This window comes from Betta splendens, chromosome 21 (genome assembly GCF_900634795.4).
Source record: "Betta splendens chromosome 21, fBetSpl5.4, whole genome shotgun sequence".
In the NCBI taxonomy this organism is placed as follows: domain Eukaryota; kingdom Metazoa; phylum Chordata; class Actinopteri; order Anabantiformes; family Osphronemidae; genus Betta; species Betta splendens.
This window is the reverse complement of record NC_040899.1, coordinates 14,672,265-14,699,603: the sequence shown is the minus strand read 5'-3', so window position 1 is coordinate 14,699,603 and position 27,339 is coordinate 14,672,265. Positions and strand designations below refer to the sequence as shown.

Below are 27,339 nucleotides of genomic sequence, written 5' to 3'. Positions count from 1 at the left end.
CTACAATGGCTACTTGCTAGGGGACAGAGTTTGCCCATGTCTGCCCTATTTGATGACACCCTACCCTGAACCTGAGCCTGGATCACAGACACTGTTCAACCAGGCCCACAGCAGAACACAGGTCAAGGCGGAGATGACCACAGGCATCCTGAAGGCAAGGTTCCAGTGTCTACGTGGCCTCAGCGTCACTCCAGAGAGGGCATATGACATTATAGTGGCATGTGTTGTCCTTCACAACATTGCTACAATATGTAACGGCTGTATACTGTAGCCGACCACTACCTGTACACACACTCGTGACGTGGTCTAATACGTAGTCTGCGTTGTGTTCAGATGAGCAGCGCTGCTGCAGAGAAGTGGATGAGGTGTTCCAGGAATGCCCTCAACCACTGGTCACCCTTTATTCAGGGACAGAGCCAGCTCCTCAGATGGGGTGAGGGGAGGTGGTGGTGCCCCCCCACCTGTCTGATGAGCCCCTGCCTTCTTTCTATTAGCGACATTAGAGAAAGAATATGTTAAAACACGTTTAATACATAGATCCTGTAAATGTGTAATCAAATCTTACCTTTTTGTAGGATGTGTTTTTTTTTTTACTTGGGACAGAGTTCCTCTTGCTCCAGAAGGATTACAGCTTATTAAAAAAGAATATTATTATCCAATATTATTTGAATCTTATGAAATTGATAGTACAAATTATGTGTTGTTGTGTTGTGTTTAATTTTCCATTACAATAAAGGAGGAGAGGGCAACATAACTGTAATTAAATGAACTTACGCACTTTTTCCTACAGTAATAGTAATCAGCTTGAATTCCTCGTACGCCAGCATTAAAACCTCCAACTCCGCCGTTGAAATATGCTGCACTTTTCGTGTCGCTTCGAATTTCCGTGGTGACTCTTAAATTCGACGATCCATTGACAATGACTTTATATATACACAGTGCACGTGCGTTAACTCTGGGTTACCGACAGGAGGTAGATTAACCTAACTCTTCTCAGGTGTTTTGGAACCAACATACTCGGGGTAAGCAGGTTCTGGGTTAATCAACCCAGAGTTCAGGGTTTAGCAGAAGGTTAATCAACCCTGCTTTCTGGAACACACCCCTGAAAGTCATGAAAATGCATTTATAAAAAGGTGCCACTAGGAAAATGAAGAACACAGAAACACTTTTGCTTTTATCTTTAGGATGTTCAATGACATGAGGGCACAATGCACATCTTTTTAGGAAATTTAGGAATCCTAAAATCCTCAAAAGTCCTCACTTTGGTAGAAAAATATATTTTCAGTTTCACTATGTAATAGGAACAATAACTCATACACAAATATATTCAACTACAAATAGTAACAAACAAGGCACATCTTTAAGAAGGCTAATCATGAAAAAAATGGAAATGACTTATTTAATGGAACCGAAAGCAGTGAATGGAATTGCTGTCTGTTTAGTTGAGTATCCGAAGACAGTGAGCAAACAGCTTTAATACAACACTGTCTACACTAAATCCCACAAAAGCAAACAAAATAACATGAAATAATTTCCATCCATCTATCCATCCATTTTCTATCGCTTGTTCCCATGCGGGGTCGCGAGGGGTTCTGGAGCCTATCACAGACATCTACAGTACAGGCGTACACCGTGGACAGGTCGCCAGTCCATTGCAGGGCAACACAGACAAAGGGAGGAAGCCGGAGAACCCGGAGAGAACCCACGAGAAGAACATGCAAACTCTGTTAAATAATTTAGTTATAAAAATACTTTTGTTTTAATGTTTCATATGTACACATTCATCGTAAGAACATTGAATTGATTGTTGTTTTACATAATACAAAACATATATTAAACTTGAAAATCTTACTGTAGGTACACAACATTAATATCTATCACAATTTATTAAAAAAACTAAATTTTTTGAATGGTCGAACATAAAAACTCTAACTGGCAGGCAAGTGTTGAATGGTTCATTAATAAACATCTCCAAAGAAGGTAAAAACAAGTTTGGGACCTAAGTAGTGGTTTTAAAAAGCTAATTTAATAAAAATAGAAGATGTAAAACCCTCAGTTATTGTTTATTTTAATGCATCATAACATTGTAAAACTTATGAATATAGAAGGAGCACATTAAAAATAACAGTCATAATGCAGCTAGTTATCATTCAAGTCATATAAAAAAGTAAAACAGGTATCAGATCAGTGTCTCTGATCTGTCATTTGTAAAAATCACAAGCGAAGCAAAGGAAATAGGAGATCAACTGTGACTCAATACACTGAGATCTCATTTGCGTTTGTCACTGCATTGTGTCGACCACTATAGTGGTCCAGGAGGTTCTTCCAAGTTTGACTGCAACTGAGCAACTCTTGGTCCCCTTTAAGAAACGAGAAACATTGCAGTTATGTATTCAAGCTACACAATGTTTTACCACAAGCTAAATATCAAATCTCACCAATGATGCACAGTCCCTCTTTGGCCCTGGTGATGCCCACATTTATCTGGTTTGGATCACCTACGAAGCCTAGATGTTTGGACAACCACGCTCTGTCTGGTTCACGCACAATCTCCTCACTTGACAGGGAGCACACTGTAGATATGATGACATAACGCCATTCACTTCCTGCAAGACCAAATGTTATATGTCACATGGTGAGCTATCAGAAGATAGAGATCAAAATAGAGTTTGCACATGCAGGGCTGCACCGGCCCTGTGCACATGCATGTTGTAACAAGACCCCTCTCCCCAAAACTGAGTGGGAAAACAAGCATCTGTATGTCTTTTCACACGCTGTGAACCCCGCGGCTATGGGGTGCCAAATGTAAAAGGAGCACCTATAACTAGTTTTCTTACATTTAACTAAATGACACAACATGTTTTCTCACATTTAGTTAAATGTGCAAAAGTCTAAATGTAAATGTTAAATGTAAATGTTAATTGTTAAATGTTAAATGTAAATGTTAAATGTAAATGTTAAATGCTAAATGTTAAATGTAAATGTTAAATGTTAAATGTTAAATGTAATTGTTAAATGTTAAATGTAAATGTTAAATGTAAATGTTAAATGTTGGCCGAGTGTAAAACTGAATATTCATGAATGGGCAAGTAGACTCTACCCCTACCCTCAAACAGCGCTGGTCTCAGATCAGAAACACGAACTCAATCACCTCAAACAGTGCGCGCAAACCCCGCCCACATCTGATCTGGAAACTTTTGTTTTTAGCCTGGACGTAACTTCGGCTAGCTAGTATAGTTAGCCAACCAATTCTCCACCGGCGCCACAGAAATATTCTTTTTAAACCTACTTGACTCCTCATTAATGGTGTTTACGACAGAACGGCAGTTTGAAGCGGAGCCTCAGCCCGCACACCTGCCGTTACAGCCCGTTCAATCTCCCCCAACGGGAGGGAGTCGGAGCTGGCGGCCATGATGGCTTCGACTTCAGGCTTCTCTCCAGTATTTTCGTGCACCGATCCAGAGTCAGATGTGGGCGGAGCTATGCGTACTGTTTGACGTGTTGGAGTTCGCGTCTCTGATCTGAGACCAGCGCTGTTTGAGGGTAGGGATGGAGTCTACTTGCCCATTCATGAATATTCAGTTTTACACTCGGCCAACATTTAACATTTACATTTAACATTTAACATTTACATTTAACATTTACATTTAACATTTACATTTAACATTTACATTTACATTTAACATTTACATTTAACATTTACATTTATGTTTAACATTTACATTTATTTTTAACATTTACATTTAGACTTTTGCACATTTAACTAAATGTGAGAAAACATGTTGTGTCATTTAGTTAAATGTGAGAAAACTAGTTATAGGTGCTACTTTTACATTTGGCACCCCATACGCGGCTCAAACTAAAGTGCAGCTAGTTTGTTTATTTTTTTGGGCTTATGTTATTTTCCAGTAACCTCCTCACGTCAGATCAATAAAATTACAAAATATAGGTACAGTAACAGGAACCCAATGAAATTACCAGTAAATAAATAGGTATAACAGGGAGTCATTGAAATTGCAATGTAATATAAATAGGCTCGCACTCAATTCTTTAATTCAGTCCGTTTGTGCTTCATACACGTGTGTCATAGAAAACATACAAAGAAATGCTCATGATACAGCTTTTAAGTTAAAGACAATCGATTTGATAGTTTTAGAGCTGCTGCACATAAGCTTAGCGTCAATGAATAGTGAGATGTTGGAAACGGCAGAGTCAAGAACTGTCTCATTGCAAAAAGGCTTTCAGAAATCAGAGAAGCAGATGTCTAGAACTTGAAAACACTCTTGCACACTGGGTGAACATACATAGAGCAGATGACCGAGGTGTGTTCACTGTGCTGATTTGACTGAAAGCCAAAACAATTGCCAAAATTTTAGAGGTGTATGATTATTATTATATAAGTAGTATGGGATATGTATAATAATGCATATGTGTATGTATATGATATGTATATGTTTGTATGAGTATGCGCACATACCTTAACACTATTATTTGTATGAGTATTAATTTCCAAGGTACAGTAAACCACAGTACAACAGATGTTTAGTTATGAATGTGTTAGCCTAAGGTACATCCCTGCTTCTTATTTATTTTGCACTAATTGTTTACTTAACAGATTTGCTTGGTTTCAGCAGCTGGTTGCACCCCCACCCCCCACCTCCCCTCCCGCACACACACCCTAAAGCAGAAACCTAACCTGTCCACCAACACAGCAACATCACATATTTGGGATTAGCTAAATAAAACATTAAATAAACCATTAATCAAGAAGAGTATTTATATTTTATATATACCCCTCTTGTTAAAGCAAAGCTGCCCATCACAATATGGCATTCAACGTAATATATGCTGCTTGTTAAACTGCTGGACAGAACAAAAAAAAATAATAATAATTTTAGAGGTGGACCATTATGGTGTATTAGATCTGTAAGACAAAAAGGCCTGTCCATTCACCCAAATAAAGATAGCTGAGAGTTCGATCAAACCATCTCGTTTTACAACGTGTACACCTGCGGCTTATAGAAATGCGGCCAATATATGCACAGGTGCGCTCAATAGTCTAGAATTTAGAGTAGTAGTGTAGTAGTGTATTCCTGCTTCTATGTTGGGATTTGTAGCAGATTTGTAGGTACTGTACCTTGACTTTTAGTGATTGTAGTGACAGTGACTTTATCCATTTCCTTCTGCTTCAGCTCATCTCTAATTTCCGATACTTGGGCATTATAAGGAGACAGAATCACAATGCTTTGCTGTTCCACCTTGGCAGTCTTCACCAACTTTTCTGCAATGTCAATCTGCAAGTGGACCAAGCCCAGATCAGCAAGCAGAAGAAACTGTAAATAACGTCACCAAATGCAGGGTTTTGATTGTGGACACAAGACATTACCACTGCGTTTCTTTCTTCCCTATTTGCCTTCGAGTTCTCGTTGCCCTTGGGTGTGTTGACAACCAGGCTGATTGTTTTTCCTTTTAGGTCCCCAAAGACAATTGGCATGGTTCTTCCTTTAACACGCAGGACACTATTCGGCTGCTCCACTGCAGTCATCAGTTTTCCCTCATAAAATTCATCTGATGGGAACCTGCATATGTCCTCATGCTATAGGTACATAAGCCAAAGTTATTATTACTTCAATAGATAAAATTAAAAAAAAAAAGAAATTAACTGAAAAGGACAAAATTTCATTCAACTGCTCCATTCTGTTTTGTGAGGGTTTTAAGGGATGACATAATAATCCTAAAAGCAACATTTTTTGGGGGATTTTTCTGGTACATTCACAGTAGAAATGTTTTTTATATAGTCATTGTTTTGCTGGTGTTCATTGCTAGTAATATTATTCTCTTTCTCTAACAGATGTGCAAGATGGGCTTCTCTAAATCTACAAAGACACAATGCAACTCCTTCGGACCATCTCTGTAATGGTCATTTCATGTTGTACGTAAATCAGTTAAAACCTTCTATGGCTTCCAGTCTATCATCACTGTGTTTGCACCTGTGGTTGGTTATTAGTGTAAATCACCTACCCATTCCAGGCTGCATACCCAGATTGCTTTAGATCCAATTAAATCTCACCATTCTGTACTGGGTGTCCAACATCACTGCTCTCTGCAAATGGATTGTAATGTAACGTTCAAACAGAGACCTGGCCATCCCCAGCTTCCTCACATGCATATTCTTCACAATAGGTCTTAATTGTTTGTGGTCTCCAATCAAAACAACCTGAAAGTGATATTTTAAAACATTAAAACTTATTATTAATAATTACAATATCACACACCATATGAACATCATGACCATATGGTGTCAATAAGTGAGAAGCCAACCTTTTCTGGTTTGTTGCAGACTAATGGAATCAGAGCCTGGGGTTCAGTGGCCATTGCACATTCATCAATGAGTATCTGACGTGCACTGACTGTGTTGACCAAGCTTGGAGTGGAAGATGTTGTGCATGTGCACAGTATGATGTCATGCTGTTTCAGCTCATATTCCCGAGCATTTTTCAGACGTTTTTTGTATCTAGGTTTGGGAAAAAAGCAGTACATCTTTAAAATTAAAATCATATTAGGAATTCTTATTTTTTAATATATATATTTTTAATATTTAATATGTATGCAAGCGTATTATAGCATGCAACTCCTACTATCTGTACAATGAAGCCTTTAAAAACCTGCAAGTAAATGTTAGACATAAGAAACAGATAAAACAAATCCCTTCAAGCCTATTGCCATACTCAAAAATTAACTTTTTTGGTCTTAAGATGTTCTCAAATATTTAAGAACAAAGTTCTAGTTACTTTCATTTTGAGATTTAACTATAGAGTCAAATTTATGGGCTGCTGAATGTAAAAGGAGCACCTATAACTAGTTTTCTCACATTTAACTAAATGACACAACATGTTTTCTCACATTTAGTTAAATGTGCATAACAGGTATAAATCTCGTTACATACGCACAGATCAGTTTACGTATGCACAGATCGTTTTTTGCACACAAATCGGTTTACATGCGCACAAGTCTGATCTGACCCTAATTTGTATGGGGTGCCGAATGTAAAAAGGAGCACCTATAACTAGTTTTTTCACATTTAACTAAATGACACATGTTTTCTCACATTTAGTTAAATGTGCAAAAGTCTAAATGTAAATGTTAAATGTTAAATCTAAATGTTAAATCTAAATGTAAATGTTAAATGTAAATGTTAAATGTAAATGTTAAATGTAAATGTTAAATGTAAATGTTAAATGATCGAACTGAATATTTAAGTAGACTCCACCCCCTATTATCCTAGATCAGTGACGCGGACTCAAACACGTCAAACAGTACGCATAGCTCCGCCCTCATCTGTCTCTGGATCGGTGCACGAAAATACTGGAGAGAAGCCTAAAGTCGAAGCCATCATGGCCGCCAGCTCCGACTCCCTCCCGTTGGGGGAAATTGAACGGCTGTAACGGCAGGTGTGCGGGCTGAGGCTACGCTTCAAACTGCTGTTCTGTCGTTAACACCATTAATGGGGAGTTAAGTAGGTTTAAATGAAATATTTCTGTGGCGCCGGTGGAGAATTAGTTGTCTTACTATACTAGCTAGCCGAAATTACATTTACATTTAACATTTACATTAAACATTTACATTTAACATTTAACATCTACATTTACATTTATATTTAACATTTATATTTAACATTTACATTTAACATTTACCATTTACATTTAAAATTTACATTTAACATTTACATTTAGACTTTTGCACATTTAACTAAATGTGAGAAAACATGTTGTGTCATTTAGTTAAATGTGAAAAAACTAGTTATAGGTGCTCCTTTTACATTCGGCACCCCATACAAATTAGGGTCAGATCAGACTTGTGCGCATGTAAACCGATTTGTGTGCAAAAAACGATCTGTGCATGCGTAAACTGATCTGTGCATGTGTAACGAGATTTATACCTGTAGATTTTGTGGGGCTATCTCATGCTTACACTTATAAATTGGGGCGTCAAAATTACACACAAATCGTGGCTAAATGTACAAGTAAAATAACGTGACCTTAATATGCCTCCACGCTCGATTGGCTAATGAACAAGGAAGTTGTCGCAATATTTTGACGTGGCACAGCAGATCCAGAAAGCTCCACAAGCAGTAATCAGCAAAAGGCTAGTCCACTGACTGATGACTCAGACAGACATGACGGCTCATATTTATGTGTATGAAGTGTGACGTTACTCTCGTGATTTGCGAAGGTGATGCATTTGAGTGAATGTTAAACTGGTGTTTCTATCAGATATTAATATAAATAATAATAATAAATAATCTGTGGATGAAGCACCTACTGTTACCTACCTACCTATTAGTGGGTTAGGGTTATGATATATATGTAAACAAAGCGCTTCATCCATGAATTGGTTTACACACACAGATTGATTTACCACGCACAGATCTAATCTGACCCTAATTTGACTCCATATTAAAGCCACTGGTGCATATAAACTTACGTTTTCACCTCTTCATCAGTCAGCTCCTTTGCTTGTTTTTCCAGGGCAAGCTTTATGCGGTGGTCAAACTCCTTTATTTGACTTGAGTATGGATTTTGGTCCAGTCGCATGCGATGATGCAGAGTAATACTCCTAATAGCAAAGAAGAGAATAGATCACAATATTTCTCCATTTCTCCATTCTTTGTTGTCTGGTGGGTTTACTATACCTGAGTTCTGGTTTGGAACGATCTGAACGAAATGCGCTTTGAGAAAACTGAAGAGTACAGTCTGGATAAGGATAATCAAGCATCTCAACCTGTTGGCTGTAGACTCTAAGAGGCTTTATGAGGTCACCAAACTTCAACAGGTACTCTGTGTTACAAAGGTCAAAACAAGAGATTTGTAAGGACATTATACAGCATGAGTTACAGAAATCGAAGGAAACAGAGTCACCTGCCTGCAACAACATCAACAGACTTGTTGGATGGACCACAGTAGAGAATCACTTCCTTCTTCTTTTCATCCTTTGGGCCAACACACTTCCTTTGGTTCTTTGAGTTGAGATCAAGGAAGCGGTAGACTATGTACACACCAACTATGGTCTTTCCTGTTCCTAAGAGAAATGTGAGAAAAACGGGTTAAGCCTTTGCAGAAACCTTTAGGGTTTAGGGTCAATAAAAGGCGTGTATGTCTTACCAGGTGGCCCCTGAATAAGTGTGAAAGTATCATTCAGAGCTTTATCCACAGCGCATTGCTGACTTTGGTTAAGGTCTGGTAGCACATTTGGTAGCTGTTTCCTGACAACATTCCATACAGCTTGTACTGCAAAGGAAGTACAATTCATTGGGATGTTGGCTCAAACTACCGTATAAGAACACACCCTATGGATTAATTTCATTGTGGATTAACAGACTTACTCTGTTTTGGGATTCGACTTCCAAGTGCTATTTGCCTCACTAGATCACAGGCAGATTTAATTGAGACCACAGCAGTTTCTTTCCGGCTAGATTAGATTGAAAAAAAAAAAAACTCTATTCTTTGCTGCAAAGACAGCGGTAGACGGAAAATAGAAAATCCAGGTTCACAATAGTTTACATAAAGTATACTTGCTAACTTACATATCAGGCAGAAGCTTTGGGATTATTTCAACAGTGAAGTCTGTGTCTTTCTGAAAGATGCACTCTGGAATGGTCTCCATTGGGAGATGGTTAATGTAAAATTCCACTTTAATTCCTGCATTTGGTGGATTTTTCTGTTCATCTGTTTTCCACGTAACACCATGAGCAACCCATGTGAACCCTTTTTGGTCCACCACAGCAGAGTGTTCAGGAGCACGATCCATCTTCAGACCTCTTTTTCGTATGCACAGTAGGCATTTTGATAGGTTACACTCAATGGCCCATTCCTTAATCCATGACTGTGATAAGAAGAAGCTTCCTGTTAGTTTAGCTTCCTGTTCTTTCCTAAACTTAACCACCAGGTTCTCAATGAGGACGCCATTACTTTCACTCACTGCAGTTGCAGCGGATTCCATCTCACATAGTGGTTTACAGATCCGTACATACTCATCTGTGTCCTTATAATAAAACCTTGATGGTTCATCTGCATACTGGGAGAAGCATGTGATAGGGTTGTGGACATGGTCCACACAAATCTCAAACTTGGGTGTGATGTACACCAACTGAACAGCAGGCATGTGGACACATCTATTAATCTCTGATGTCAGTTGGATTAGAAGGGTGTCGCCTGCCCGCAGCTGCAGGGAGATGTCAACCTCATGCTCCTTATGGACATCTGGCATCAGTTTCTCCTCACAGAGACGTGTGTTAGCCATTAAATGAAGACCCTCCAAATCTTCTGGCTTCTGGCTTCCTTTTTTTTTCACTTGTTCTGGATTATTGTTCAATATGAGTTCTTGTGCATGAGTCCAGTTTTCTTTATCAATTGCTCCAATAATGTCCTCCCATATTTTCATGGGAAGCTCAACGCAGGGTCCAGAGTCTTGTTTTAGTTTAATTTCTTGGTGAATGTCTGTGGTGCCAGGTGAGTAAATCCGCCTTTTCCACCGGAGGATAATGCACTGATTTGTTTCATCATACAGTGGTTGGTCCTCCAACTGTAAATCCTTGTACATAATTGATAATCTTTCTGCAAATATGTTCTTAAAGGGAAAGGACACAATGAAACTCTCTCTTTCTTGTTCTGCACTAAGTACAAATACCACCTTGGAAGCACTTTGCTTTTTCATTCTCACTGCACAAGAGATCTGCTCTGCCCTTTGTTCATATTCCTTTGCATCCTTGAGGTTGCGCTCAAATTGCCCACACAATGTCTTAATCTCTGTCCTACTGTACAGGACAGGCTTGTTACATATGGCAGAGTGCAGAAGTCTTTGCAAGATGAGGTCCATGTACCGACGGATGGGGGAAGTTGCTTGTGTATAACAGTTGACATTCAGAGAATAATGCCCCACATCTGCTTTGGGAGACGATTTGGAACAGACGACATACGCTTTACTGAGGCATCGCCTGAACTGATCAGTCACTGGCTGTAGCAGAGGGTAGATGTCGTCTGCAGCAATCAGGTCGATTAATTTGTCCATGTCATTTTCTTTGGCTGCTGACTTGATATCTTTCCACACTTCTGTGAGTATTCTGAAGTTTTCAGAGTTTGGGACTTTCCCATCATTTGTTTGATCATGGTTAAATCTATGTCGCACATAGAAAGACACTGGTATGAATTCTCTGCACTGCTCTTTGAATTCTTCAACCTTTTGAGGCTCTGGTTCTTCCTGACAGCGGAGGGGTGTGCAATACTTTGTTCCTCCCAGCTGAGTCAAAGTCTTTGCTACATGTGTGTTGAACAGTACACTGAGCTCTTCGATCATTAAATGGGCTTTTCTCTTCCCAGGCACTCTATCAGAATCAGGCTGAGAATAAGCCCAATCTTTAGGTTGTCTGTTTTTTCGTTGGGTTTTAGCGAAATTGTACGCCAATTTGACACAGTTTTCTATGTCCTCAGATCTTTCATCACTTTTACAAATTATGTCTTCTGCCTGTTCGTAGGACAACTGCTTATTAGATTTAATCAGTGAAAGCTGAAATTTAGGATCCCCAATTATCTCATTGGTTTGCTTGTTTACTTTTGCCATCAGTGAAACCACCCTGCGATCTTCACCTGGCAGAAGACTGAAGCGTCTGGTGCTCAAGTCTTGATGGAACATATGAATGGGGTTTTCCCCGCTGCAGTAAAATGTTGCCCCTTGTTTTTCTGCACGCTCATCCACATCACTACCTCGTCTCACAAAGCTTGCCACATCTGCTATATGGATTCCCAACTCATACTGGTCTTTATTTTCCCTGACACTGATGGCGTCATCCAAGTCTTTTGCTCCCACTGGATCAACCGTGAAGGTAAATACATTACGCAGGTCCTGTCGGTACATCTCTTCTTCATCTACCCTTGACAGACCCTCCTCTGGATTAGATGTGTTGGGCGGAATTTTGAATTCTACAGTCAAGACACGTAGAGCATCTGAAGGGCTTCTGACTGAAAGGGTACGTGTGACTTTTCCCAGTGGAAGATAACAATGTTCTTTCCATTCAATCACTTGCACCACAAATACACAGTTCTGTCTGAGATTTTCATTAATACGCTCATATGCTGAAAGACTCCAACATCCATAACTTTGCTCCCATATTGGAATGTAGTTACGTTTGTTCTTTTTGACCAGTATGCGTACATTAGGTGCTGTTTTTGTGGTGGCTATCATTGTCCTTCTTACAAATTGGTCTCTTGAATGTCTTGGTTTGCTGTGATCCTCATCCTCAAGCCGGCAAATGAGTTCACGGGCTGATTCTGCTTCTTTGGTGACACTGACAACCTTTGTATTTTGCAGGATTACTTCATCTCCACTAAAGGCTCTGCCCAGGTTTTTCCTTCCATTAATGTGAATTTGTCTGCTGGGATCATTGAATGGTATGACATAGCCTTTGTTGTAGGACTCCCTGAACAGCGTTCCTTGCATGAACATCTCTGGTTGTTTTTTACATAATTCCACAACCTGAGAGTCAACCGTACAGATGGATCTTGACTTATGATGGTTAGAGTTTTCAAATTCCAAACTTTTTTTAAAAGAGTTTTCTTCTGCTTCTAGTTTCTCAAATTCCTCCCTCAGGTCTTGAAGTATTGCGTCACTAGAAGTGTTGCTCTCCTTCATGTGGTTAGTCTTTTGAAACCTAGAGGTTTCCATCACATCTTTTTCAAAGTAATCTTTGGTGAAATGCTGTGGTGCAACACTGTTGTTTCTGATGCAGTGGTCTATGGAGCTTTTCCAGATTTTAGAACAGTTCCCAAAGCAACTGAGGGCAACAGCATCTCCAACTACGACCACCTGGGACTGAGCCCTGGTCATTGCAGTGTTTAGCACACGGGCATCATTAAACAGCTCCAGACCAGAAAGGTCTGACGTTTTTAGGCTGTCACGTGTTTGTACAACTGCTATTATGACTGCCCTGAACTGTTTTCCTGTTGGCACATGAAGACGAGTTTTAAGTATGTACAGTAGCAAAGGTATTCATGGAACAATAAGATTGTTGTCATCTACAGGCCAATTATACAGTTGGAATGATCTCCTGAGGTAAATATTGGGCCAATAATGCAAAGATGCAAAAGTTACCTTGTACATTTGCAAGATTCTCAACACAGACTTTTCTCAGACTTTGCCTTGAAAGCATGTTCCTAATCATCCGAGTCTATGAATCACAAGACATTTTTTAAAATTAAAAATCATAAATATCTCTCATTTGTCTCATTTACAATATCAGTACCAATGTAAAGTATTAGGGGTGGATGTATTACCTGGTATCCCTCTGACAAAACACAGATGGAGCTTGGGTCTCTGCAGCCCCAGGCTGACGGCCAGAGGTAGATGATTTCTTTCACTGCTTTCAACACATTCTCATCCACTTCTTTGTTAAACCATGACATGGAGAAAGGATCCAAAACACACTTTCCTCTCACATGGAACATCTTAAGTGCATGGTCATTTGCAGGAGCTGGAACATGTCCACTTGCTTTGATAACATCATTTTTACCAACATAGAAATGAGTGGACACGAACTCCACAATTTCTCTGGTTGAACGATAGTTTTCACTGAAAATGATTTTACTGTTTTGGGCAGCCTCACACTTTTCTTCTTGATAGTAGTGGAACAAGCGATTGAGCAGCGTGTGGTTGGAACGATGATGATCATCTACTGAGAAAAGCTTTGGCCCCATTTGCATGTGATCTCCAACTAAAACAACTCTAGTGTTTGGCCCAGAAAGTCCGAGCGCCATCAAGGCTTCACATTCCAGCATCTGAGAGGCTTCATCAATTAGAATATGAGTGAAGTATCCCTCTGGAAGCTGGAGGTCATGAAAATGTTTTGCCATTGTTGTGGTCGTTACAACTACTTTGTGGCAATCTAGGGTGGCTTTTGTAGGTAGTAGAAAATATGTCCTATCTTCTGAAAGAAAACAATATTTCAATGTAATTTCGTCTGTGGCCAACAAAGCAACCCCTTGTTTGTTTGCTTTTATCCGAATTGGCTTAATGTCATTGTTTTTCTTTTCAATGAATGGGTGGAAGTGATCTCTGATGTACAGATCTGCAGAACTGAAAAACAAAAAACAAAAACATTATACATGTGAGTCTCTAGATATGAGTTAATTCTACGGCGGCTGTTTGATGTTTTGGATGTGACTTGGTACAGTATACGGTACTTGCAGTATGTATTACCTGTTGGTGTGTGTGCAAATGAGCACTTTATTGTGAGGCTGCTTACACAGCTCTCTGGCTGCTGTAGCAAGGGTGTATGTTTTTCCAGTTCCAAACGGTCCATAAATGAGGAGTGGTGCTACAGATCCTTTTCCAGTGGAACTCCCTATGATAAAATGAACTGCTGACTGCTGCTTCAGATTGAGCTTGTCATAGGAGTTGTTATTCACAGGGACGTTACAGTTCTTGAAGTCTGGGAGCACCCTGCTTGTATCAGGAAGCAGGTCTACAGCCTTATGCATTGTGCAGAAGCTGGAGCGGTTCTGCTGAAACTGGATTTCCATCTGATACGATTCATTGCTTTTTAGTTTAAGATCAGAGCAACATTGTTCAGACAGCTTTAAATGAATTTCATTTTCTCTTGTTTGGTCTTGAAGAATGATGGCTTCATAAACCTTGGGATTATGATCATGAGATGATACAGGAGCTATCAGGGCAGACTGGATGCTACGTTTTAGTACCTGTCCCTCAGGGGTGTCTGGCGTGAGGTTGCAACGAATTGAGACAGTGCAGAATAATTGACCCTGGGGAGTAATTGTCATTGTTTTGATTTCTCCACGGACATTTAGTCTAAAAGCAAGACAAAAAAACTATATTTAAGCTAAAAATGTACATATTGCAACTATTAGAATACAGACATGCACATTACCTGGAAATAACCTGGTCCTCAGCCTTTTCCTCATTGTACAGGAAGAGGTGCATTCTCTCTTTGTAGTTTTCTTTATTCAGAGGTGTTTGGATGTTATGGGAGAATTTATATGAAAAGCTCAACTGTGGAGGCTTGTAGTCCTTCAACAGCTTATTTTGTTCTTTGGTCCTGGACAAAAATGGAACAATAACCCTGTTCCCCCCATGCCAACGCTCAGCATTTTGAAAGGCGGCTCCACTGTTCACTTCTGGTTGCTCGATGTCATCTGATTCTATTTTGCCAACTTGTGCTCTGAGCTTCCTCAAGAGAACTGGTCTCATGTCAAAGTCCAGCACCAACCACTGCTCATAACGGCCTGGGTTGATGGACGTAAAAGACACTGTGATGTTATAGGACATGTCTTCACTATTAAATCTTTTTCCAGGACAATAGATGCATGGTGCCAAAGTGGTATCATCAAGTGTGAAAGAACATCCTGGTTCTTGCTTCAGCAGCGCCACATGCAGAAGTTTTCTCTGTATAGAAGTAACCATTTGACATTAGATGACTAGTGTTTGTTTTACTCTACATGTCTGCTTGCATAGTTTCCTGGAGTGTTCCGGAAGGCACTTATAAATTAAAAATATTTTCATTATTGTACTGTATCTTCATTATCCTCCCATTTTCTACCGTTTATTCGCAAGAGGGGGGGGGGTTGCCAGTCCGTCGCAGGGCAACACACAGACAGACAACCATTCACACACACTCACACCTATGGGCAATACAGAGTGACCAATTAACCTAATGCATGTTTTTGGACCGTGTGAGGAAGCCGGAGACCCAAGAGAGAACTCGCCCCGTAAATGAAACGGGGGCTCTTCTCGTTGTAAGTCAACAGTGCTACTGTGCCACCCTATCATCATTATGTGAAACAATATAGAGACCTCCTGTTTGAAAATTGCATTTTCGGTAAATCCAGTACCACCATCATAGTACTGTAGCTGCTTTTCCTTTCTTCTTCAAAATTATAAACTGTACAGTCAAGCCAAAATTATTCATACCCCTGGGAAGTTCTTTCTCAAAGTTACTTTTATTCAATCAGCAAGCTTTTTCGTTGTTGTTCTTTTTTTCCAAATGTAATCAAATGCTTACTATTAAGCTGACAAGCTTTTTGCATGTCTCCACTGGTGTTTTTTGTCGATGAGCTCCAACCTTTTCAGGTTTGCGGGTCTCTTAAATAAAAGATGAGTAATATTTTTTTCCCATAATGATGTTTTTTGTACATTGTCTTATTATCTTTTAGGAGAGGCCTGTGTTACTTAGCTAAGTCAGAATATGCAAGGGTACGAATAATTTTGGGCTTGACTGTAGATTATTCTTTTATATCTTCATAATTTGGGCCCAGGCTGCCACTATTTCGCATTACAAACTTATGGACTTATGGTCAATAGGGTTAAATTTATGCTTTAACAACAACATCTATTTACAGTATATGAGCAGTATATACAGTACAGTACAGTAATCAAGCTAGAGATCATACCTCTGTTTCAACATTGAAGTTCCATTTCAGTGTTGCATTGATTTGTTCACATTTCTGCGTTAAATCTTCATCACAGGAGATTTTGACATCATCGACTTGTTCAGATATCTGTTCAGCATTGGAAATGGAAAAATTAAAAATTTGATGTTTGTTGACCTGGAGGAAGTGTATGAATCCAGAGAACTGGAAATGACTGAGTCTCAAAGTTATACTACTTACAATGTGCTCTTCATTGCTACTGTTTTTGTATTCATCCAGGAGCCTTTCATTGTAGGACATGAGACCCTGCGCTTCAATGTTGTGTCTGATCTCCTCTTCCTCTTCAGCACGCATCATCCACTCCTGCAGCTCTTCCTCAGAATGAGCTTTTGGGCAATTAACGCCATACTCACACGTTGCTGGTCTAGAATGAAATGACAAAATAAACCAGATCTGAACTGCAATGCAATGATTATAAATGACTATAGACATGCCTAACTTAAAATTAAACAGTAGAATCTGAACTCCAATGTTTTATTTATACATTTCACATGCATCGAACACAGCCCCTATAAATAACAAATATTGATACGAAAACCGATACAATCTAGCTTGAGCTTTATTTATCCTACATTTGGGAAATTAACCTCTGCTTTTAACCCATCCCCTGGGGGACAGTAGCCAACCACGGTGCAGCTGTCCTTGGAGCTAGTGTGAACTGTCTTGCTCAAAAACACCCCTGGTACTGAGCTACCAGACCACCAAGTTAGCACACATGTCACATTTGTGGCTCTACCACTATGATACTTTATGCAGAACCCAAAGTACAGCTGAAATGAAGATTTTAATGAATTTTGCAGCTATGTAAATGATATGACTGCATAAAAAACAACTGCATAAAAATCATACAATAGCCAAACATGCACAAAGGTGTACAAGGACACCTTTGAAAGCCAAAATGACCAGCGGGGCCAGCAGCTAAACCCAGTCAAGCGAGTGGTAAGTAGAAACCCAATTACAGGCGACTTGACGGAGTGAACCCAAATGCACAGCACCGAGACAGGAGGTAAGTAAAAGATTCTTTAATCGTGCGGCTGAGACTCTGTCATACAGGCCAGGATCAGTACACAGCCAAGCACTGGCAAAAGGCACAGACAAGGAGTAGGAAGGCGGCGGTCAAAAACAAAAGACTTAGCTTCTGTACCAAGAGGACTTAACAAGAGAGAGAAGGGAAGGTCAGTAAGTGGGTCATACAGTACATGGACCAGGAGACAAGATAACAATGCTGGAAATTGTTGAGGTCATGCAACAATCTGGCAACTGGCTGGTGTGAATACTGGAGCCTAAAAAAATAAAATTGGGATGCACTCCCAGAGTGAGGAGGGCAGACGCTGTGAACCACAAAAACAAAGCAAATGCATCCCCAAAGTCCCAGAAATGAAAGCCTCCAAGGAACCCACTGACACGGAAGGGTTTAACAGAGCCACCCCAGTCCCAGCCACCACCCCTACCACCACAGTGGCCTTCAGCACAAGGAAGACATTAGAGAGGAGTTGCCAGCAGTGTGTATAAAATGTAATATTATTTTAAGATATTTTTGAGGATTAATTTGGTTATTGTACCACTACAGTGCTCTTGATTAATCAAAGATCCCAACCCTCATACCTGAGCATTTAAGTAGTGTGAAGTTTTGTTTTTCTTAAGAAAATAGCTACATGTACACAATTATTAGGTGCATAATTATTATGCAACTAAATGAGAAACAAAGATTTTACCATCTCACTTGTATGTATATTTTCACATTTTAAAGTGAGAATAATAAACAAACTCAAATATTGCAAATAAACATTTAAGAAATTTCAAAAAGCAAACTTCAGTGACCAATATAGCCACCTTTCTTTTCGATACAGTCATAAGTCTTTCATTCAGCGTCAGTCAGTTTCTTTAGAAATTTGATAAATTCCTGTTAAGAATGGATTTAAAAGAAGTTATTGACTCACAATTGCTTTATCTTTTCAGGCAGGGTATTCCAAAGTTTTGGAGCCCTGACTGAGAAGGCCCTGTCCCCTTTTGATTTTTCCCCTTTGAACTGTACTGGTACTGATAGCAACATTTTGTTAGCTAATCTCAGGTTGCATGAGGGTTCATACTGTATGGGCAAAGGAAATCAAGTATTTAGGAGCTAAACCGTGTAAGGCTTTGTAGGTAATCAATAAAATCTTGAAATCAATCCTGAACTTAACAGGGAGCCAATGAACAGAAGCCAATATGGAGTTGATATGGTCAAACCTCCCATTTTGCGTCAGCAGTCTAGCAGCTGTGTACTATAGGGTGCCGAATGTAAAAGTAGCACATACTGTATAACTAGTTTTCTCACATTTAACTAAATGACACATGTATTCTAACATTTAGTTAAATGTGCAAAAGTCTAAATGTAAATGTTAAATACAAATAGAATGCCTTTATTAGTCCCACAGCGGGAAAATTCCCATCAGCAGCCAGCTTGACTGGCGCTAGTCCGACAGTGGAAGCAATTGCAGTACAAACAATAAAAAACACACGCACAAACAGTGGCACACAGTACAAGTGGAAACCTTGCTGGAATTTTTTCTTGGGTTCATCAGGAAAGACAGATAAGGTCGGAGAGCAGACAGTGAGACTGTAAGGTGGGGTGGGAGGGGGTGTATCTGCATCAGTGTAGTGAAGGGTTGTTTATAGAAGTATGACCGAGGCCGACCAAGATGGTCGGGGAAGAGGATAGATAGAGGCACAGCTGGTGAGCTAGATTGGACCCGGGAAGGGAGGGGTGAGGGAGAAGGGACAGAGTAATACACAGCCAATTCTAATACATTTTAACAATCCATGACTAAATTAAAATGCTAAATATAAATGTAAATGTTATATGTTAAATGTTCGCCGAGTGTAAAACTGTATATTTAGGTAGACCTACGTCACTGACTTGTTGTCATCTTTGACCAGGATCTCTCTTTTACATCATACATTAAACAAATCTCCAGAACCGCCTACTTCCACCTTAGAAATATAGTTAAAATCAGAAGCATCCTCTCTCAGAGCGATGCAGAGAAACTGATCCATGCATTTGTTACCTCTAGGCTGGACTACTGTAACTCCTTACTCATAGGATGTCCTAACAGCTCCTTAAAAAGCCTACAGCCGGACCACCAGGAACCGATGCAGACGCGGTCTGGACAGGGCCGCCAGGAGCTGAGGCGAACGTGGTCTTGACAGGACCACCAGGAGCCGGTGCAGACATTGTCTGGACAAGACCACCAGGAGCCGGTGCAGACGTGGCCAGTGGCGGACCACCGGAATGCAGGTGGGTCTCCGCAGGAACCTCCGGCACCTCCCAAGACGGCTCCTGTGTGCAAAGAAACACAAACTCGACCTCCGCGTGGAGGCCGACAGGAGCCAAAGCTGGAGCTGAAACGACCTCCGCCTGGAGGCCGACAGGAACCAAAGCTAGAGCTGGCACGACCTCCTCCTGGAGGTCGACAAGAACCACAGCTGGAACAACCTCCTCCTGGAGGTCGACAGGAACCAAAGCTGGAACGACCCCCTCCTGGAGGCCGACGGGAACCGCGGCAGGCGCGACCTCCTCCTGGAGGTCGGCAGGAACCGCAACAGGCGCGACCTCCTCCTGGAGGTTGGCGGGAACTGTGGCAGGAACGACCTCCTTCTGGAGGTCGGCAGGTCGGAGCCGACAGGAACAGGAACGGCGTCCTCAGTGGAGCCGACAGGAACAGGAACGGCGTCCTCACTGGAACTGTGGCAGGAACGACCTCCTTCTGGAGGTCGGCAGGTCGGAGCCGACAGGAACAGGAACGGCGTCCTCACTGGAGCGGACAGGAACAGGAACGGCATCCTCAGTGGAGCCGATGGGAACTAGAGCTGGAGCGACCTCCCGCCGACAGGAACGGGACCAGCCTCCACACTGGAGCCGGCAGTGCTGCTCGCGGCCTCCACGCTGGAGTCGGCAGTGCTGCTCGCGGCCTCCACGCTGGGGCCAACAGGGGTTGGGACGGCGTCCTCTCCGGAGCCGGCATTGCTGCTTGCAGCTGCCGAGCTCGACGGAGTAGACGTCGGGCCTGACTGGGTACAAATTGCACTCGTCTGACGTGTGGTGCCACCTGACAAGGCCGGAGCCTGAGCGTGACATGACTGAGCTGGGCCCTGAGCGTGACATGACTGAGCTGGGCCCTGAGCGTGACATGACTGAGCTGGGCCCTGAGCGTGACATGACTGGACTGGAACCTGAGCATGACCTGACTGACCTGACTGAGACGCAGGGACTGGTTTGGCTGCTGGCTGCTGTTCTGTGGCTAGAGCGTGGGCATGAGACGTGAAACCGTACCGGTGCAGGAACTCCTCCCAGTGGGTTAAGGGTTGAGCTGGGCAGGCTGGTGCAGCAGCGACGGTCAGACGAGGATGGGGAAAGGAAACTGAAACTGGAACTGCAGGTTGATCTGGTGCGGAAGAAGGAGCAGAGGGGTCGACTGAATCCGGGGACATAGGAGCTGCAACCAGGGCTGATGTAATCCGAGAGGACGGCGTGGAGGCAGATGTGGTGCGGAGCGCGTACTCTATCTCCTGGAGTCACGCGCACATCCGCTCATAGAGGCGGCGGACGCCGGGGTGTTCAAGCGCACTGTCCTCATCCTCCAAGGTGTACACCGCTATCTCCACGAGGTTCCGCTGAGTTTCCGGACCGGGCGCCCTCCGGTAATCCTCCGCAAGAATCTCAAAATACTTGTGAAGGTCGCTGAGCAAGTCAGCACACGTAAACTCCATGGTTTACAACAGAAATCCTCCTCCAAAACAAAATAATACAAAACGAAACCGAACCTGGGGTGTATCTGGAAGCCGGCTGGGTCCAAGTCGGGCCAGATCGTTCTGTCAGGGTGCGGCTGAGATTGGACCCACATGCATGGTGTAAGAACACCAGGTAGATGGTAAAGACTCAGGGTTTATTTCGGTAATCGTAGTCGCAGACAGTCCAGGTCAAACACGATAAGACGCGGGATTCAGGTACAATAGGAGCAGGCTCAGAGTCCAGAGACAGGCAAGGTTCAGTAACAAAGTAAGCAAGGCTACAATACCATTCAGGTTAGGCAGGCGTCGGTGGTCAGGAATGCGGAACAGGATCAATGACGGGGTGAGCTGAACTGAGGATTGTGGGAACATGACGACTGGCATACACAAACGACAATCTGGCAACTTGCTTGGGTGAATGCTGGCTCTTAAATACACAGGTGAGTAATGACTGATACGAGACAGGTGTGCGTAACTAAGACCGGGACGTGAAGCGGGAACTGACATAATGTGACCAGAAACGGAAGTACTAAAAAATAAAACAGGAAACTGGAACCAAACATGACGGCTAAATGACAACAGAGTCCTTCAGAATAAAACCGGACACAAAAAAACCCAGATCATGACAACATCTAATTTTAAGTCCATTTAACATATTCTTTGTATCTAACATACAATCCTAGGGAGATAGAGCTGTGTATCATCAGCATAACAGTGAAATGAAACATTATGTCTTCAAATAACCTGTCCCAAGAGAAGCAGATCATTTGTGTCTCGTGGAAGAGCTGTCTCTGTGCTGTTGTTATTACAAAACCCCGATTGGAATTTTTCAAAGATGCTATTAAAAATTAGAAGTAACTGCTCTGAGACAATTTTTATCTAAAATCTATGAAAGAAAGGACAGTTTAGAGATGGGGCAATAGTTATCTAAAATAGTAGTAATACTATTATAATAATAGTCTAATTATCTATGAGAACTGAACACCTCATACTTCTTGACACTCCAGGTAGGTTGCAGTTGTGGAATACAGCAGCACTGGTGATAATGGGTTTATGTTCACTTCATGTTTGATTCTTCTCAAATCTTTGGAAGTTAATTTGCAAAACACGTTTCTTGTGACCCTGTTGACTATGTGCTGCAAAACGTTTGATGGCTCTGTGATCGCTCACCAGTATCTTAGATATTTTGAGAGTACTGCATCACAAGACCTTTTACATTCATTCATCCATCCATTTACTATCGCTTAGTCCCATGGAAGTTGCGGGGGGTGGCTCCTCCAGCCCTTTACTCTCTGCTGGGTCAATGTCACCTCACCACACCATGCTGCTCAAGCCAGGATGCCCACCACGGACATGGACTTTTAAGAGACACTGCCTCCTGTCAGTCACACGTTGCTTTGCCTGTTAGACGTGCAAAGGCACCCGTCTTCAGGGTGCTTATGTTAGCCACGCGTTGCGCTGCATGTAATTGCAGCATGTACTGGCACCTCTCACTTTCTGTGTAGTTCTAGCCACGTTGTTCATGCCATGCTTTAGCCACGTTGTGTTCATTCTTCTTAGATCTCCGTTAACTGGTCCATTCATTTTTTCCTCCTGGAAGAAATGAATGGACCAAGCGAAACAAAAGCTCTGTTTAGCTTTTGTTTAGCTTGTGTTGTTAGTGGTGACTAGAAAAAATGTTTTCATTGATTCATGGCCCACACTGGCTCTGACCCGGTCAAATGGACCCCCTCAGGCTCGATCCGCAATCCTGGATGGTGGTTCGTAACACACACACACACACACACACACACACACACACACACACACACACACACACACACACACACACACACACACACACACACACACACACACTTACGGGTAAGAACACAGGGAGAACATGCAAACTCCACACAGAAAGGCACCTGGCCCACCCCGGTTATCGAATCCAAACCCTTATCGCTGTGTAGCAACAGCACCACCATGCCGCCCAGACCTTTTATTACTGGATAATTTTTTTATATTATTATTGGATTAATATTGGAATTTCCAGAGTCAGTTAAAATTCTTGGCCCATAATTCCACCTAATAATTATGCCACACCCTTCCTTGTTATCCAAATACACATAACCAGAATTGCATTAAATACAATAGGCATTAAATTTATACAGCTTGGAGTTGGAAATTATGGATAAAATTGTGATATGCTGTGACACAGCAACTGTATCTGCAAATCATAACAAGCTACTAATGTTGTTGCAGAGCATTTGCGTAATATCTTCATTAAAGAAATGTTTTATTATTGTCAATCAATGAACTTATATGAAAATATATATGTGTAAAACATGTTAAAAGAAGCCTTGATTACCTCTCGCACAGCCAGAATTGTGCTCTGTGGTTGTGTGGAGGCCGTCGTCCTCTCCACCTTGTGGTGGTGTCCTCAGACAGTAACTGTGCATGTTCTAAAGAGGAGCAGTGTTTGTAGAAGCTCTCTGGGGAGGACAGGACCAGGAGGCAAACTTTACAGTACATGGAGACCTGTCTGTGTTCGGTCTGTGCCTGCTGACCCACGTGAAGCAGATGCGGTCGAATGACGATGCCGCTGAGCTGCGCTTTCCACACGGCCATTTCCACCTCACTCTGAGCTGACTTGCAGTGGCCAGGCTTGTGCCAGCAGGGCTTGCCTTGCCTGACATGACTGCAGTACTTAAGCTGACAGTTGTGGGGAAGAGGACGCACCTCGCTGTAGATGTGCTTTCCACTTTCCTCTGACAGGTGGTGAACTAAGGCTGGATCCCATGTGTGTGCTGCATCTCCTGAGCAGGTGTCATTCCACCTTTTGGTTGTCAATTTCTGTGGGCTGTCATGAAAACAGTCTTTACAGAATTCTATGAATTCCCCTGAAAACTCATTAAGTATGTTTTTAGCAGCTCTTTCTGGAGTCAACAGAATCGCCTCAGCCTGACATACTAGACGTAACAACTCATCTTGCTCTAGATTGTTGTCTCTACCATAGTTCCATACTACAGCCTCTTCAGTGCTTCTGGCGTATGTGCACCTTTGGCCATGTTGTGTACATCCAGAGCCCTCAACATAAAAGTCACACACTTGATAAAGCACATTTGGACCAAATCCTCTACTGATAGGACGCTCAGAGACAGGCCTCCATTCATCAGAAGCTTTAGCTTTGGCTAAAAGTAGAGTTTTACTGCACGTGTGACTAACTAATCCAACTCTGTAAGTTATTTCCTTGTCTTTAATGACACATTGATCACACACAACCTTCAAATCAAGTGTATTTAAGAGGCCAATTAGAGGTTCTGCACTGTTAACCTGATTGGGTCCTATCTCAGACTGGGCTATAAGGTTACATAGAAGCAAATGGTCTAATTTATACTGTTTGACAAAGTTCCACACTGCAGCTTCCTCCTCACTTCTGGCAAAGGTGCATCGGTTCCTGTGCTTAGTGCAGCCAAAGTTCTCCACAAAAAAGTTACAAACCACATACTGACTGGGGTTAGGAAACGTAGGCCGTCTAGCAACAGGTCTCCATGTGCTGCAACCTCTGACTCTGCATAGCAGGAGATTACGTCCACACTGGTGCTGGACTGATTTTAATGTGTAGCTAATTTCCTTCTTTTTGACAGAGCACTGGGCACACACCAGCTTGATGTCATGTGTTGATAAGAGTGGAGCGAGTCTGGATACACCTTCTGACATTGTAAAATGTTCATAGTGCTCAACTTATCAAATGAATGTGTAGGGGCCCTGCAGGCTGTTGGGTCCAGTGTGTAGACACTAAAACATGGGCTCAGATTAACTCCAAATGATCTTAGAAAGTCCAGTGGTGCATAAATGTATCTAAAAAAGCAGACAAATTAGACATTAGAGGTAATCAGCATTAAATGTGTACAATTTCAAGAACATTCAAATACATAATAATGAATGCCTAATATATTTTGGATAACTCTTACATGCACATAGCAATGAGTATATCAAGGCTAAAGAGTGGGGTGTTTTAAAGTAGACAGATGACGTAACCAGATTTGTACTTGTAGACTTAGTGGGGCTAAACCATGCTTACACTTATAATTTGGGGCATTAAAATTTACACAAAAAACACGACATAAAAGTCGCGGAGAGTGCACGTTCTAACAGATAGGTAACGTAATCCAAGGCATTGACAGGGACAGCTAACAGGATGTCACCCAGGTAAAACAATTCACCGGAAGTTGGTTGCCAGTCGCGTGGTCACTCTTTTTCATAGCGTTTAACTTGTGTTTTGTGAATGATTAGGAGCGTCTTGTGCTTTACCGATTTACCAGAGTCAGAGCGGTGCAGGTCTCAGCTGATGGTTGAAAGTGAATGCTGCGAACTACAACGATCGCGATTTCTCAGACCAAGCTTTCTGCCCGTGTCTTTGGTATCGGTGACATCTTGTGAGATTCTGCAGCAACACTGGGTGCCTGTCTCCTCGTAGACGGTGTTGATCAGGGTGGAAACACAAAGATCCTGCACTGAAATCCAAGCCTGTCTAACAACTGCATTACACATCAGGCTGTGTAAAAGCATTGTTAAATGAACATGTTTATTGTGGTTCTGATAAACGATCACACAGAGTCACAACGGTAGCGTTACTAGAACATACCCACCTTAACTCCAGATACATCATAACGTAGCACAGCATTGCTAATAGCCTGACGCTAACATGCTACATTAACATCTTCATACACATGAATATGAGTCATGTCTGTCTGATCATTAAATATAATTAAAGTCATCAGTCAGTGGACTAGCTTGATGCTGCTTGTGGAGTTTTTAGAATCTGTTGCTGAACTTCCTTGTTCATTAGCCAATCAAAGGGAGGCAAATTTAGGTCACGTTATTTTACTTGTAAATTTAGCCACAATTTGTGCGTAATTTCAATGCCCCAAATCAGTGTAGTAGTAGTAAGTGTAAGCATGGTATAGCCCCACTAATTACAATTCTGGTTATGCACGCACAGATCGGTTTACACACGCACAAATCTAATGTGACCCTAATTTCACTCCATAGGTATACTCAAATACAGTATGTGACACTTAATGCAATAGTAAAGTCATCCAGCAAACAAATCAAAATGTAATGCTTTTAACAATAGAAGAAAAAAGACAGCACTACTAATACAAGCTACAAATTATAAAATAATAATTATAATAACAACAACAATAATAATAATAATAACAATAATAATAATAACAACAAATATTACTTATCACCATGTTTAAATCCTTTATATTGATGACGCCAACACTCCGACGTGATCATGCAACATCTTGTGTCCGTCTCAGCTTTGAGGCTTCAGAGCACACATTAACAGTGTACAGCCCCTCCCTAAAGCGGAAAACAGCAGAAACTCTCAGCCTGGGCAGCATTTTCATTCCCACCTTTTCTCGTAGGTTTCGTTTTGCACATTCTACATCATTACGCACAATGATAAGCACCCGCCACACCCTGTGACCTGTGCACAAACATGCAACACGCACTGTAATTAGAGTAATTACTGTATAAGATAAAATGGAAAAACAATCAGCGACCTCGTTTAACAGCAGCTGCCTTGTCATGTGTCTGAATGAACTGTTCCTACGGTTTCCACAGAGTAGCAAAGTTATTGTAATTAAAATGATTATAAATGTCATATAGGTGTGTGCGCGTGCATGTTGCAGCTCATGCTGGTGTAATAAAGCTTAATAATCTAGGAACTCATTCTGTAGTTTAACTGGATCAGTTGAACTTGGAATGAAAACTCACCTGTTCATTTGCCTGTTGTGGCTCATTCCTTTCTTTTATTTCCTTGTGACTGCTTTGGCCGCAACTCTCTTTTCTTATTTTACTCTGGGAACATGACAATTATGACACTATCTGAAAACAATGTTATCTTTAATTCAGTGGCAATAATGATATGTTTACAAAAGTGTAAATATACAAGAAAGTGCATACAAACCATGTCTTAGCCCAGTTGGTAGAGCATTGGCTGGGCCATGGTGACTGCTCATAGCCAGAAAACCCTTTTTCAGACATCACCTTGTCTGCCTGTTCTTGCAATGTGGACTTC

The 27,339-nt window shown here is 41.5% G+C and overlaps 1 protein-coding gene across 2 annotated transcripts; it reads right to left on the bottom strand.

Annotated features, from left to right (window-relative positions):
* Nucleotides 1-1,148: 1,148 nt before the first annotated feature.
* On the bottom strand, nucleotides 1,149-27,339 carry LOC114846698 (helicase with zinc finger domain 2-like). 2 transcript variants are annotated; one of them, XM_041068744.2, is made up of 22 exons: nucleotides 27,229-27,339; nucleotides 27,036-27,119; nucleotides 26,504-26,618; nucleotides 23,614-25,106; nucleotides 16,674-16,857; nucleotides 16,455-16,562; nucleotides 14,936-15,450; nucleotides 14,248-14,856; nucleotides 13,326-14,124; nucleotides 13,144-13,219; nucleotides 9,584-12,992; nucleotides 9,383-9,468; nucleotides 9,162-9,287; nucleotides 8,923-9,078; nucleotides 8,693-8,837; nucleotides 8,485-8,616; nucleotides 6,322-6,514; nucleotides 6,071-6,217; nucleotides 5,387-5,596; nucleotides 5,138-5,294; nucleotides 2,439-2,606; nucleotides 1,149-2,360 (listed from the first exon to the last, which is right to left on the bottom strand). In XM_041068744.2, the coding sequence occupies exons 4-22, from the start codon at nucleotides 24,963-24,965 to the stop codon at nucleotides 2,254-2,256; spliced, it is 8,679 nt and encodes a 2,892-aa protein (XP_040924678.1). In that variant the 5' UTR covers nucleotides 24,966-25,106; nucleotides 26,504-26,618; nucleotides 27,036-27,119; nucleotides 27,229-27,339; the 3' UTR covers nucleotides 1,149-2,253. The 2 variants fall into 2 exon arrangements, with proteins under 2 accessions (XP_040924678.1, XP_055361308.1); XM_055505333.1 differs by lacking the exons at nucleotides 26,504-26,618; nucleotides 27,036-27,119; nucleotides 27,229-27,339 and adding an exon at nucleotides 25,568-26,455.